Raw genomic sequence first — 13,964 nt, 5'->3', positions numbered from 1 at the left:
CAAAGGTTTCTAGAAATGCCGAAGATGAAGAGGAGTTGCTTGCTGTGTCTTCTCAAGCTACCAGAGCAGTCAAAGAAACTTGAAACAATTCAGGACTCAATTACTGCCCTTCAGGGGGCTTTGGATTTAATTAATATCTCTTTTCAAAAGATGGAATCGAAGGTTAATGCTCTCGAAGATCGGGTTACTGTGCATGAAACGGCCATGGAAGCATCTTATAATGTTTTGTCTGCTCGAATTTCTTAACTGGAGGCCTTCACACGTAGAGCGAATCTACGTATCCTTGGTATTAAAGACGTGGCTACTGATAAAGGTTTGGCTGAATTTATGGATAAACTTTTGCACGAGCTATTTGATTACCATCTGATTTTTTACTTGATATTGAGCATGCATATCGTGTTCAATCCGTGGCACTAAAGAGACTTTTGGGACTGTTATTGTTCAATTTTCACAAGTCTCTACAAAAAATTATCTTATGCATCAGGCAAGAGAACAAGATGAGCTTCCGTAGGGACCAGCAAATGACAGGATTATGCTCTTTCCTGATTATACTAAAGAAATCACTGACAGAAGAAGGCAATTCACCAAGGCGAGAAGTTTGGCAAAGCAAATTAACCTGCAATATCATATTAAATATCCGGCTACATTTTGCATTCTTTTTGAAGGCCAGATGAAAAGATTTTTGGATCCTGATGCTGCAGAATCATTTTTAATTGGTATTAAAATTAAAACAAAGAAACCAACTCTCTCAGCCTCCGGAGTTGGAATTTAGCCATCTTTACTGTTCTTCTGAAGTGCTGTTTGGGCTATAGCTGATAAGATGTCTAGGCAATATACCAGAGTAAATGTTTGCATATTTCTGTTTTCTTTCTCCTTTTGTGTTATATTGTAATAAAATGCGTATTTGTGTGTGTATGTGTGTGTACACATATAAATATATTTTTAGATATATTACTTAAAATATACAAATTATTTGCTTTTGTTTTTTATCTTTTTAAAAACTTTTTTCTCTTATTATTATTAATAATAATATCATTATGAGATTATAATTATTACTATTTCTTGTTGGCTAAACCTTTATTTATTAATAGGTGTAAACTGAATGGTAATATATGGCCAATGGAAATGGATTGTTTGCTCCCCTTCCTTTGCTATAAGACTGAGGTTATGATACTGAAAGATAAGGTTTACCGTTTGTGGCGTAGCGGATTGAAGATTTAATAATACTTGCATTGTTTGGAAGAATGCTGTACAGGTATAATCTTCAATTGGATTTATATTTGGATATATGGTTTGTTCTTACTGAACAATATTTACTGAAGTTCAATATGATCCCTTTTTCCCCCCCTTCTTTTGCTATCCTCCCTTTTTTTTCTTTCACTCAGAATACTGTAATGTTGGAAACTGTAGATTCTGATTATGTTGTTGGTAGTATTTATTTCATTTATAAAAATAAAATAAAAATGGATTCCAAACAATAAAAAAATATTCCCATACACAGTCTAACAACCCATGAGAGTTTGTGAGGTTAAATATGGGAATACAGGAACCTGTGCATTGTGCAATTTGATCTTCTCTTCCTCTTCCCAGTGTTTCTCCTCTCTGCTTCACTCTGTGTTGGCTCAGCCCCACCCACACAAAAACAAAGGCACAAACAAAAATGAAATGCCACGGACTGACAAGTGGCTATAAGGCCTGATAGTTACTGCAGACTACAGCAGTTTATTTGCATACAGTGAAAATGAAATGCCTATGGGATTGATCCAGGCAAAGTTGTACTTACAGTATACCCAGCAAAATCAATGTGATATTGAGTGATGTCTAACTTAAGCCTCATTTATTTCAATAGGTCTACTCTAAATTTAAGTAACAGAACAATCCGAAGCCCTTTTGATGGCCATCTGAAGGGGGCTAGGAAGGGGCAGAAGTGCTCCTCTGCTGGCAAAGAAGAGCCCCCGGTACACGTGTGGAAAGCTCCCCTTGTGGTAGGCCCCAAACAGGGCGTTCCAGGAGTAGGGTGCAGGTGGCCTTGGATCCACTGCATCCAAGGCCTCCCCACTCCCCCATAAGGGCCTAGGGCCTGGTGTAGGTATTTTCCCACCTGCTGGAAGCGGAGGGAGGGGGAATCCCAATAAGGGGAACAGGGGTGATTCTGCTCACCACCCACCCTGGCTAGCACAAACCAGTAGTGGTGGATGATCCACCACTTCACTGCCCCCAGACCAACATCACTTAGGTTTGCCCTGTAAGTCTGGATCCAACTCTATGTTTGCTAGGCAGAGTGTAAATATGTATATATGAGAAAGGATCAAATTGGTTCTTCATTTATATAGAAAAGCCTCCTTTAACTGAATGTATCTGGTAGAGGCACTGATTCAGCTTAAAGATTAACCGTAGGGCTAGCATGCATATAACCAGATTATTAATTATTTAGCTAGTCATTTAAGAGAAACTTCGTAGTTGCAGTTTAATAAAAACAATCAAATACTTTAAATCAATAACATCCAATTTTTAAAAAATCGTTCATTTTTATCCACCTTGGTAGAATATGTTCCATGTAATTCCGTGAAGCTAAAGGGGGATTTTAATCATATGGAGCAGCAATATTCTGGCTCTTAACATAAGGGACATCAGGCAAATCTAGGAGGCAGATATTGTACTTTATTCATATTGCATCAGACCACATTTACTTCTAAGTGTTCAAGAAAACATTTGCTTAGCATATGCCTACCATGATGTCCTGTAATATACATGTCAGACAGCTTAATTCATGGGCTGCCAGAGAAAGAGCTAATTACTACTACAGAGGGTCTGGTTCTGAACTCTTGGATCCTAGCAATACACATCACTCATCTACTTCATTACTAGCCAACTTTCATGCAAATAGAAATACTTTGGCATTTCTACTGTCCTTTTTACTAGCCATAATTACAGGATATATTTTCCCTTTCGGCTTGTAATTAAATATTTGATGCTTGTCCTTTGTGTATGGCTGATTTGTTTAAACAACAGGGGACATTTTAGAATGCTGCTCCCACTCCCTGGTACTTAAGGCTTACAACAGCATATTTTTATGTCCCAGAAGCCACACTTTAACCAATGGATAGTAGTACCCATATAATCAAAATGAATTTAGACTTTTGACCTCTGTAATATCAAATGCTGAGCCTTTCTGCTTGTAGTCTACCAGCTCCACTGAACCCAATAGTACTCCTCTTCATTTACTTGGAAGGATATATTTTATTTGTATATAATTTAGTCTGAACATGAACTTGTACCCACATCAGCCAAATGGCAAATTGGCTGTCAGCTTCCCTGTGATCTGCATTAATCCTGTGCACTTTTGACTGGTTCCTATTTTTGTATTGGATTTCCCATGCTTATTATGCTAGTTTAAGAAGAAACCAGGGCAAAGAGTCCAAGCCAGCAAGGCAGAATATGATTCTTGTCAACATTTGAATTAGATTTCTGAAGATGTCAGCATAACCAACCAGGTGCCCAACATATATCTTGGCAACCCACTGCATATGGGAACCCACTTCCCATATGGGACCTATTTGGGAAGAGAAAGGTTTAAAGCACCTGGAAAATGAGGAAGTAATGCTTTAAATATGAATTCTGCTGGCTAATGAGCCAGTTGTATTACAGATAGAAGGATTCTGAAATTATACGCACCCCCACACTTTAATTGTCTTGCCAACAAATACAGGTCTGGGACAAAATATTACCTATCTATGTAATTAATTATTTTAATATATGTTGCATTTATATCTGATCCTTCCTCCAAGAAGCTCAAAGCAGTAAGGTAAGAATGAGAGATAGCAACATGCCAAGGGCCACTCAGTAAACTTTGTAGCAGAGCGTAAATACGAGCCTGTGTTTCACAAATCCACAGCACTCTAGGCTTTGCACTATGCTCATACAGTGCAAGAGTTGTTTTGCAAAATTTGAGATCCACTGGATAGGATTCTGAAGTAGTTAAGCTGAGGGAAGGTGGTACAAGACAAAATTTTTGAAACTTTGAATACTCTCCTTACCTTCACAGAAGATGTCCCATTAGGCTAACTTATTTTAAATTTGCAAATATAACAACAAAAATATGAGGGGGGGGGGAGCCACAAAGAAAAAAGAAAAAGGGAAGAACGTATCATAAAACACCCATACACAATAATAATTTACATTACCCTTAATTGATGGCTATAGGAGAAACATTCAAACGTAGCAAGAGCAGTAAGTTCTTCAGGGGTGTTTATCCTACCAAGCTTCAAGTATAAGTCTCTTTGTAACTATAAGGGCTCTCAGTAGCAACTTTTGCTGTCTATCTGTTAATCCCAACATCACAGGGATGTAATTTAAAAGCACATGAACATCTGCTATTATCACAGATTTTTCAAGAACAAAATTTATACGAGCAATGCCTTCCAACCAAAAAGAAGCCACTACAGGACATGCCCACATGATATGGCTAAATGAGGCATGGTCCTCATTACACTGCCAGCATCTGGCAGAGCTAGCCAGCTTCTTCTTAACAAGCTCCTGTGGTGTCCAACATACATGAAACACCAAATCTTCTTGAATCAGCCTCAGTTTTAACTCTACAGAAACAGTACATATAGAAGCTAGAGCAGCTTTCCATTGATTAGACTCTACTGAGCATTTCCAGCTCCCTATTCCATCCCTCTTTGACATTCTGAACATCTATTACATTCCAAAAGACTTTTATAAACAGCTATTATAGGTTAAGCTTTCTGTAAAGAACCAATGAATTCCACCAACAATGTGGGAGGTGCTGAAACACTCATTGTTAATGGTCCATATATCAACTCCAATAAACGCTGTAGCTGAATATACTGCCAACAAGCACTACACAGTAAGTGGTATCTAATCCGCAATGCTGAAGATGGTAAAAACTCATCGTCCAATCCTATTAACTGATCCAAAGTATAAATTCCACTATCAGGCCAATTCCTATACGTAAAAGGCTGTCTCCCTATTTCCAAGACTGGATTCTCCCATAAACTTAATTTAGCATGTCAAGTCTCTCTCGCTGCTAAAATTGTTAGTGGAGCAGTTCCTTTCTTTTTAATATACCTAGATCCCAACGCCATCCAGCCAGAAAGAGGAGCCAAATAAGTTGATTCCAAAACAATTCATGGAGGAGTATTAAAGAAAAAGTTGTTTTCCAATCATTGCTATGAGTTAGCAAATAAGCCTTATGATATAAACTAAGATCTGGAAAATTAAAACCTCTCTCCTTGATCAGCATTTTCTCCACCTTGAACAAAGAGGTGGGGACACACTTTCTTTCTCAAAAACAGAATCCTATGTGGTGAACTGAGCAGAGCATTCATAGAATGGATCATCCCATTATTGAGTTGGCATGGCCAATGGTCAGGGATTATGAGAATTGTAGTCTAGAACATTTGGAGAGCACCAAGTTGCCTACCCCTAGATTAGGGGTGGGTAACTTCAGGTGGTCCAGGGGCTGCACTCCTGCCGCTGCACTGTCAAAAAGCTCAGTGGTTTGCTGCCAAAATTCAGAAGCAAAATGATATGGAGATACAAAAGGGCCACATTTACCTTGAAAACAAGCTAAATTTGGCACTTTTGAGTTTCTGTAACAGTTTGCTACTGAATTTCAGCACCAAACTGCCAATCTTTTTGCTGCTGCACCACTGAATTTCAGTAGTGCGCACATGGCAGCAAACGTGCAGAAGACTGTATTCAAGGCCATGGGGGGAGGGGTGTTGTCCACATCTGCCTTAGATTAACCTATAGTTGTGGAAAAGGATATAGCAAAATGGGAAAGCAGATGCATTGCATGCAGAAGGTCTCAGGTTCAGTCCCTGGCATCTCCAGTGGCAGAACTGCATCACAAAAGATTTTATTTTAAAGAGAGTTTGGGAAGCAGGCAAGCAAAGGGAACATCTGAACTAGCTGGACTGTCCCTTGACACTCTCCACCTTAGGGCCAACCAACACCAATTGCCTTTTGGGAAGGATCCCCATATGTTATCTTTCAATATTGTCTTACTGTGATTTAATGTATTTTGATTTTATTTGTAAGCCATATTGGATGAATTTCTATCCTTAAAAGGCAAGATATAAACAATTATAATAAAGAAATAAAGATGTCTCTTGCATATTTCAAATTACTCTCTTTCCTTAAGGATTACTAACACACAATAATAGGCTACTCAAATTAGTACATGGGCACACATACCAGCTATGTTGAGAAAAATAATATAACTTGAAACTCACTGGGGACAAATAAACAGTTTGAGCATTCAAGGGCTATTTAATACACCAATCCAGACCTTTCTTTTTGCCTCACGTACTCCAATATTTTCCTGAAAACCCATCTGAACCCTCATATTAGCATTACAACAGAAGCCATGTATAATACAATGAAAATGCGGGCAGATACTCATGAAGGTGGTGGGAGAATATTGTGTCCCAGTAGGGGCCACACTTTTTTAAAAAAAAATTAATTTTATCAGTTTAGTTGTAGTATGTTAGTATTTTGTATATTAATTGCAATATCTGGTGACTGATGCAAATAAATGTCTATCTCTGAAAGGGGAGTTGCAAGAGGGTTTTGGACGAATGATACAAGTTCCTTATTTCAGAACACCACTGCTACAATTCAGCTCTCCAAAACACATAATGCAGCATCTTTTGTCATTGTAACCTGACAAAAGTACAACACAGAATTAGCAGCATAGCCCTTTCCTCAAGCATCATTTTTACCTTTGTTATTAAGAAACAAACATACAAAGGACAAAATTCTACTATTTTTTATTTACCGACATAACTCATCTTTTTCCAATACTAGAACAAGTTCTGGCCCCAATTTTGGATCTTATTACTTCCTTAACATCTGGAACATCCTTTTCCACTGTATCCCAAACTTTTTTTTAGTTTTTAAGCCTTTAACCTCTCCTAATATCTTTCAGTCATTTAAAGTACTTCTGCTACAAATTTTTATTTGGCTCTCATCTTTCCTCTTATGACTTCATGGTTCACACAGCTCAAAATATGAGAACCATATGATGCAAAAATGCCAAGCTTAATGGGTGGGAACACCACTGAAAAGGGTTTATGTTCCAAGAAGCCTACAACAAATGTGTGAAACCAGACTACAAGTATTAGATGGTCAAAGGGTCTCTGGCAGGTGAAACTGCATAGTATACAATTTAAAATGCTTACTTCTGTGACACAGGAAAATGTACTTGGAACACACATTACAACAATATATAGAACTTGGGTGTCTTAGGAATTAAGGCCAGTATCCAGAAGACTGCAGGCAGAAGAACAAATAACAGTATCACATGTGGATACACATATCCTTCAACAAGCTATATAACCAAGCTGAATTACAAAAACGCATGCACAGCTGCATGCAAAAAAGGGATGTGGCTTAATTTCTCTTGTGAAAAAGGTTTGTGTCAGGAGAATGCTGATGAGGATTCACAAGCCACAGCTACTCCCAGAAATAATTCCTAAAGCAAGTCCATATAAACTGGAGTCCTTAGGCACATTAGACAGTCTTTGCAGCCCTTAATTTATACAGATCTGTCCAAAAGGGAATGCAAACCAACTTCACGTGCATAGAGTGGTGCCACAGTTTATGTGGTAATTGTTTTTGCTGCAGGTGTGTCCTGTAGAAAACACATGAAGTGTGACTGACAGATGTGCTTCTTTGAAAACCCACACACACATGCCAGGGAGCCCTGATTTGGCTGTGACTCCCCAATGCATGTACATTTAAGGGTGCGCACCTGTGATTTCTTCTTTGCATATTTACACTGGTGTAACACCAGTGACCCCTTCATGGATCACTGCCTTGTTGTACAAGCTGGGTTTCGAAGAGGCAGAGGAACTAGAGATCAAATCGCCAACTTTCGCTGGATCATGGAGAAAGCAAGAGAATTCCAGAAAAACGTCTATTTCTGCTTCATTGACTATGCTAAAGCCTTTGATTGTGTGGATCACAACAAACTCTGGCAAATTCTTAAAGAGATGGGAGTACCAGACCACCTTACCTGTCTCCTGAGAAACCTGTACGAGGGTCAAGAAGCAACAGTAAGAACCAGACATGGAACAACCGATTGGTTCAAAATTGGGAAAGGAGTACGACAAGGCTGCATATTGTCGCCCTGCTTATTTAACTTATATGCAGAGTACATCATGAGAAACGCCGGGTTGGATGAATCAGAGGTCGGAATTAAGATTGCTGGGAGAATTATCAACAACCTCAGATATGCAGACAATACCACCCTAATGGCAGAAAGCGAAGAGGATGTAAAGAGCCTTTTGTCAAGGGTGAAAGAGGAGAGTGCAAAAGCAGGTTTGAAACTCAACATTAAAAAAATGAAGATCATGGCATCTGGCCCCATCACTTCCTGGCATATAGAAGGGGAAGAAATGGAAGCTGTGACAGATGTTATTTTCTTGGGCTCCAGGATCACCGCAGATGGTGACTGTAGCCATGAAATTCAAAGACGCTTGCTCCTTGGAAGGAAAGCTATGGCCAACCTAGACAGCATAGTAAGAAGCAGAGACACCACCTTGCCGACAAAGGTCCGCATAATCAAAGCTATGGTTTTCCCAGTAGTAATGTATGGCTGTGAGAGCTGGACTATAAGGAAGGCTGAGCACCGAAGAATTGATGCGTTCGAACTGTGGTGCTGGAGAAGACTCTTACGAGTCCCTGGACTGCAAGGAGGTCAAATCAGTCAATCCTAAAGGAAATCAACCCTGACTGTTCATTGGAAGGACAGATATTGAAGCTGAAGCTCAAATATTTTGGCCAACTAATGCGAAGAGAAAACTCACTGGAAAAGACCTGATGCTGAGAAAGTTTGAAGGCAAAAGGAGAAGGGGACGGCAGAGGATGAGATGGCTGAGCACGCTCCGGGAGAGAACGGAGGACAGGAAGGCCTGGCACGCCATGGTCCATGCGGTCACGAAGAGTCGGACACGACTTAACGACTGAACAACAACAACAACAGTGAGCTTGTAGCAAAAATGTACAGCACAGATCCGTTCTCAATCAGAGGCTTAACCTCAGTTCTCATTTGCTATGGAATAATACCGATTATGTATCCAACTTATTTACCCTTAATGCCAAAATAAAAATCCCCAAATAAATACCAAACCTAAGCATACTTTCTTCTAAGCAAGTACCACTGAAATAAATGGGATTTCAACAGGAATAGTCTGTAACCTATTTATAGTGCAGAATTTAGAACTTATTTGTAGCTCTGGACAGCTAAGCCCGCTTACTCAAATATTTTTGAACATGTGCCTGAGATAGGGATATCGAAGCATCATTTATGTCAATGTGTCAAAACTGATATAAAAGCTCATTAAGAACGGACAGAAACATGGTCTGGCAGAGAAGAAAAGACTCCTTTAAAAACTAATAATCATGACATGATGTGTCCCTTTCCCCAAGGTTTTTGTACGTAAATTAACCTTTGACATCCAAAAACTTACAAATGCAGGATGCATTAAGTCAGTGGTTTTCAAACAGTTTTTCCCAGGAACATTGATCAGTCTTCAATTAGGGGACAACAACAGGTCAGTGGTAGAGCACATGTGTTGAAGGCAAGACGTCCCAGATCCCATCCCTAATATCTCCAGTTAAAGCATTTCAGGTGGCAGGCTAGGAAAGACGACTCTCTGCATGAGACCCTGGAGCCAATGCCAGTACTTGGCTAGATGGACAAGCAGTCTGACTTAGTATAAGATAGCTCCCTAATTAGATGATTCCCCAGAAAGGCAGCTTGCTCTCCAGTACTAATGCTTATTATGTATTTTATTTAATATATTTATGAACCGTCCTTCATTATCAAATCACAGGGCAGTGTACAAAATTAATTAAAACAATTAAAAACATAATTCTAAGATAAGAACAAAACTAAAAAATGTTCCCCTCCAAATGCCAGCAATGGGGTATTGGGTGTGTTCTTTGGCACATACTCAGTTTGCATGAGATGCTTGATCCAGCCCAACAGGCCTAGTCAGCACCCAGCATCACACACCAGAATCCTGTGCCATTTCCAGAGATTCTTCACCAGACAAGCTGCTATGAAAAAGTTCCCAGAAAGTCTGAAAACCAGTGTATTAACTATGGCATGACGACTGTTAGCAAATGCATGGAGAACAGCTCATCTGTCATTAGGATTGTGGAAGAAGAAAATATTTATTTATTTATTTATTTCATTTCTATACCGCCCAATAGCCAAAGCTCTCTGGAATATGCTTATGGAAAATCTGGAAAATACTCATGAACAAAATTACTAGTTATAATTACCTATGGGAGGGAAGGAGTTAATCAAAGACTTTCCAGAAAAATCCAAAACGATTTGTTCAGAACTGGAATCGATACAGATCTGAAGAACGAGAAGAACTGGATTCTTGCTTATGAGTGAATGCTCTCTGAATCATTGAAATTTAAAAATAAATGCACTGAGGCTTTACAACAGGTGTAAGATGACAACATTTGTTTCAACTATTATTGAATAGATGCTTATGTAAGTCTGTAAAGTATGAGTAAATTTAGAGACTTATATAAGTTGCATTCCTTGCAGCACTTAAGCATACATAATAACTCTAAATACAAGAAAGAATGGAATCCCTATTTGCAGCAGGGGGTGGGGTGGAGAGCAACCCTGATATATATTTAATGGGTGGTCCTTACTGCCACTGAATATATGCTAATGTGTATCACTCTAAATATACACTAGTATGAGTGAAATAACTCAAAGAAAGAGACAGGGACTATGTGGGTGGGACATTTGGGTTCTATTTCCAGCTCTGCCATAGACCTATTATTATGGAACTTTGAGCAAATCACTTCCTCACCAGTCCTTTACATTTCCATCTATGAAATAGAAATGGGGGCAGGAAGGGAAAAGAGGAAATACAATCACTTCTCCCCTAAGAAAGCAGAAGCCACTGGGCTTATTTCCACATTGCTAACAGGAGTGGCATCGACAAGCATGAAGAGGGGGCCCACCTGGTTCTTCAGTCTGATTCTACAAATACTGGTTCCACAAACACTCTTCCCACCCTAGTTGGACAATTATGCGTTGCCAGGGCCCTCTGGCCCCAAAACTGTTTGACTGGGAAGAATCCGACAGCCGAGGCTGAAGAAGCTGGACCTACACTATCAAATTCCAAGCACAGTTATGTCACTTTAGAAACATAATCAACAAGAAAAGAGAAAGAGAAAGCTGCAGTAGGCATTTATAGATATTCCAGGAGCCCATCATGTGATTCAAAATCCCTTCCAATTAAAATAATAGAGATTGTTCCAGGAGAGCCCAAGCCAGACTGCTGCTTTGGAAAGTTATACATAATTTCCTGGGCTGGCTCCAGTTTTGATGGTGGACCCTGGAAAAAATGCCCCACCTTCCTGCTTTTATACCTACCTTTTTCTAAAAACCTGCCCAGAGGGTGCTGTAGTAAGTCTAGGTGTTCTGCCTGCCAACCAGGAAAGAAAGGGATCTGGCTATTAAATTGTGCAGATCAGAACCTGCGTAGTAGCCAGCCCACACACACACACCCTCCGCCACCATCCTATCCTCACATAACTGCAGCAGTGCATGTCCAAGAGGCGGGGAAGTTTACAAAGAGCTAAAGCAGCAATTGAGGTGGCTCTGGTTAGCAGTGGACCTTTGTAAGTTCGTGGCCCCCAGCAGATGCCTGACTTTACTAACATTTGACAGCAGGTCTACTACCATTTCTTCTAGAGCAAGAGTTTAACAAGACCACACATTTTCTGCAAATCTGGGCTTAGCCTCTCTATATAAAAGAAAGACCACTTGAGTGATACTCACTACATGCTCCACAGGTAAAGCATCCATCATGGTAGAGATTCCCCATTGCTTGGCAAGCCTGGTTTGCGCCATATACACCTTTGTTGCACTTCACACAGGTTCCTAGAAATAAGTAAAATTAAAAAGTGACAGGTCAGGAGTCAATTCCACAAATACAATTAATCCAAGCAGTGAAGGGACAGTCCACTCAGCTATATCATAACTTGGTTTAGAAATCAACTTGTTACAAAATAACTTCAACATAAAAAGCATAAGAAGTTTAGTGTCATACTATTTATTAAGTAAAAGACGGAAACAGTTGAGAACAAGCAAACATATTCGTAGCAGCTAAAATAGTTTTACTTATCTGAAACACATTCTGTGCATTTCCATCATCACGTTACCCCAACAGCGCTCAGATAAAAAGACCCTTTTATGTAACGCACTTGATGTGAGAAAGTAGAATGTTGCGCTCATTTATTTTTGCCAATTGCCCAAAGATCAGCACTGCTTTATGACAAAAAGATTTTTCTTCCAACTAAATCTCATGGTTACTCTCTAATAATCCTTATTTCAACGCTATATTAGGAAGTGTTTTATGACTTTTATTCCACTCCCCTGCTCTACAACATATAGAAGTATGATATGTTATGTGCTGTAACTATAAAAGCCCTAAGTAAACTGAACCAGCAGGGTGTAATATGAAAACCCACAGGCTGGGTTCATTTATAAGCTACTCAGTAGCTTTTAAACCACCATGATTTATCATGTCGTCTGCGAGCAGTTTTCCCCAATTACGGTGGCTTATTAAGCCAAAATAAGCCACCCTAATAAGCCATGGTCTACAGTGAGGTTTATTTAAACTGTCATAGCTTATCATGTCATATGGTGCTCCACAGTGACTTGAAGAGTGGTTTAAAGATCACCTACGGAGTTGCTTGGCAAGAATGGTCAAAACCGCTGCCGTCACTCTGCTCCAGCCGGCAGATCTGTTTCTGAGATCTGCCTAGCAACAGATTGCGCTCTGGGAAGGGAAGTTGAAGGGGTGGGGAAGTGAAGGGAATGAAAGGGTAGCAAGCGGTTGGTTTCTGGTCAGTTTTCTGTGAAAAAAGGAAAGTCGCACGGTTATCTAGTACAGTATTTGGAAGCTCCCCATGGGGAGGCCTGCGTATAAGATTTCGCCCCATTCCAGCAACCTGTCAAGAAGTTAAAGCCCCCACCCCCCTTTTGGTACATATGGGTGGGGATAAGGGAACAGCTTTGAAAACCGGCTGGGAAGTGGGCAGCTGCAGTAGGAAGTGGGAGCAAGAAGGAACGCCTTGAGGATAGGGGCGCCACTGGTTGGGTGGGGCAGCGGGGATCCAGCAAGGACAGAAGACAGAAGAGTACACCCTTAGCACAAGACAGGCCAACTGGAGAGATGCAAGTGATGAAGCAGTGGCACAGGGGATGCCAGGATTTGGTTTCCAATGCAAAGGAACCTGGGATACCATCCTGGCCGAGCAGGAGGACTGTAGAGGCAAGAGGGGCGAGGGTGGGGGGAAAAGCTACACACAGTAGTTTATTTGTCTGATCGTGTGGGGGATACAGTAGCTTATAAGCTACTGTGAGTATAGTACAGTAGCTTATAAGCTATTTATAAGCTACTGTGCATAGTTTCTAAACCATCATGGCTTAAAGTGATAAAGTAAAGTTTAGACATCTAAACATGGCCACAGAGTACTGGTTTCAATGAGGGGCTTAATTTTGTGTAGGTTGCTCACAGACCTCAGAATTCAGATTCTAAGGTCTCACAGAAAGGCTTGCCAAGCTGTTCCAGGCCAAAGCTCACATCTGACATCAGAGCAAGTAAGTCCATGGCTGCCCAATCTAGCTGACCACTGTGGACCACTATGACATCAGAGCAGTCATCAAGAACAAAGCAGAAAGGTCAAAAGCCGAAACTGTAAAAGCTCAAGGGAAGGTCAAAGACACTTGCAGACTGTTATAGTGGGCAGGTTCAGACATCACTTTAAACCATGGTGGCTTAATAAGCTACTCACAGTAACTTATTTTTGAAATAGTCCACGATGCCCTGCCACACGAGCGGGCTAATAAGCTAGTGTGAATTGTTGTTGTTCAGTCATTCAGTCGTGTC

General features: G+C 40.2%; 1 protein-coding gene across 1 annotated transcript in view; it reads right to left on the bottom strand.

The window, feature by feature from the left end:
* LIMD1 (LIM domain containing 1) overlaps positions 1 to 13,964 on the bottom strand; it is a 52,864-nt gene that overhangs the window by 14,245 nt on the left and 24,655 nt on the right. The window contains exon 3 of the mRNA XM_084858126.1: positions 11,849 to 11,950. Within this exon, the coding sequence (XP_084714252.1) occupies positions 11,849 to 11,950 (102 nt within the window). The remainder of the gene's footprint in view (positions 1 to 11,848; positions 11,951 to 13,964) is intronic.

Source organism: Heloderma suspectum, chromosome 5, assembly GCF_057233095.1.
Source record: "Heloderma suspectum isolate Gila_16-S chromosome 5, 16-S_ref, whole genome shotgun sequence".
Lineage (NCBI taxonomy): Eukaryota > Metazoa > Chordata > Lepidosauria > Squamata > Helodermatidae > Heloderma > Heloderma suspectum.
Note: the sequence above shows the minus strand (reverse complement) of the source record. Positions and strands in the feature narration are given on the sequence as shown.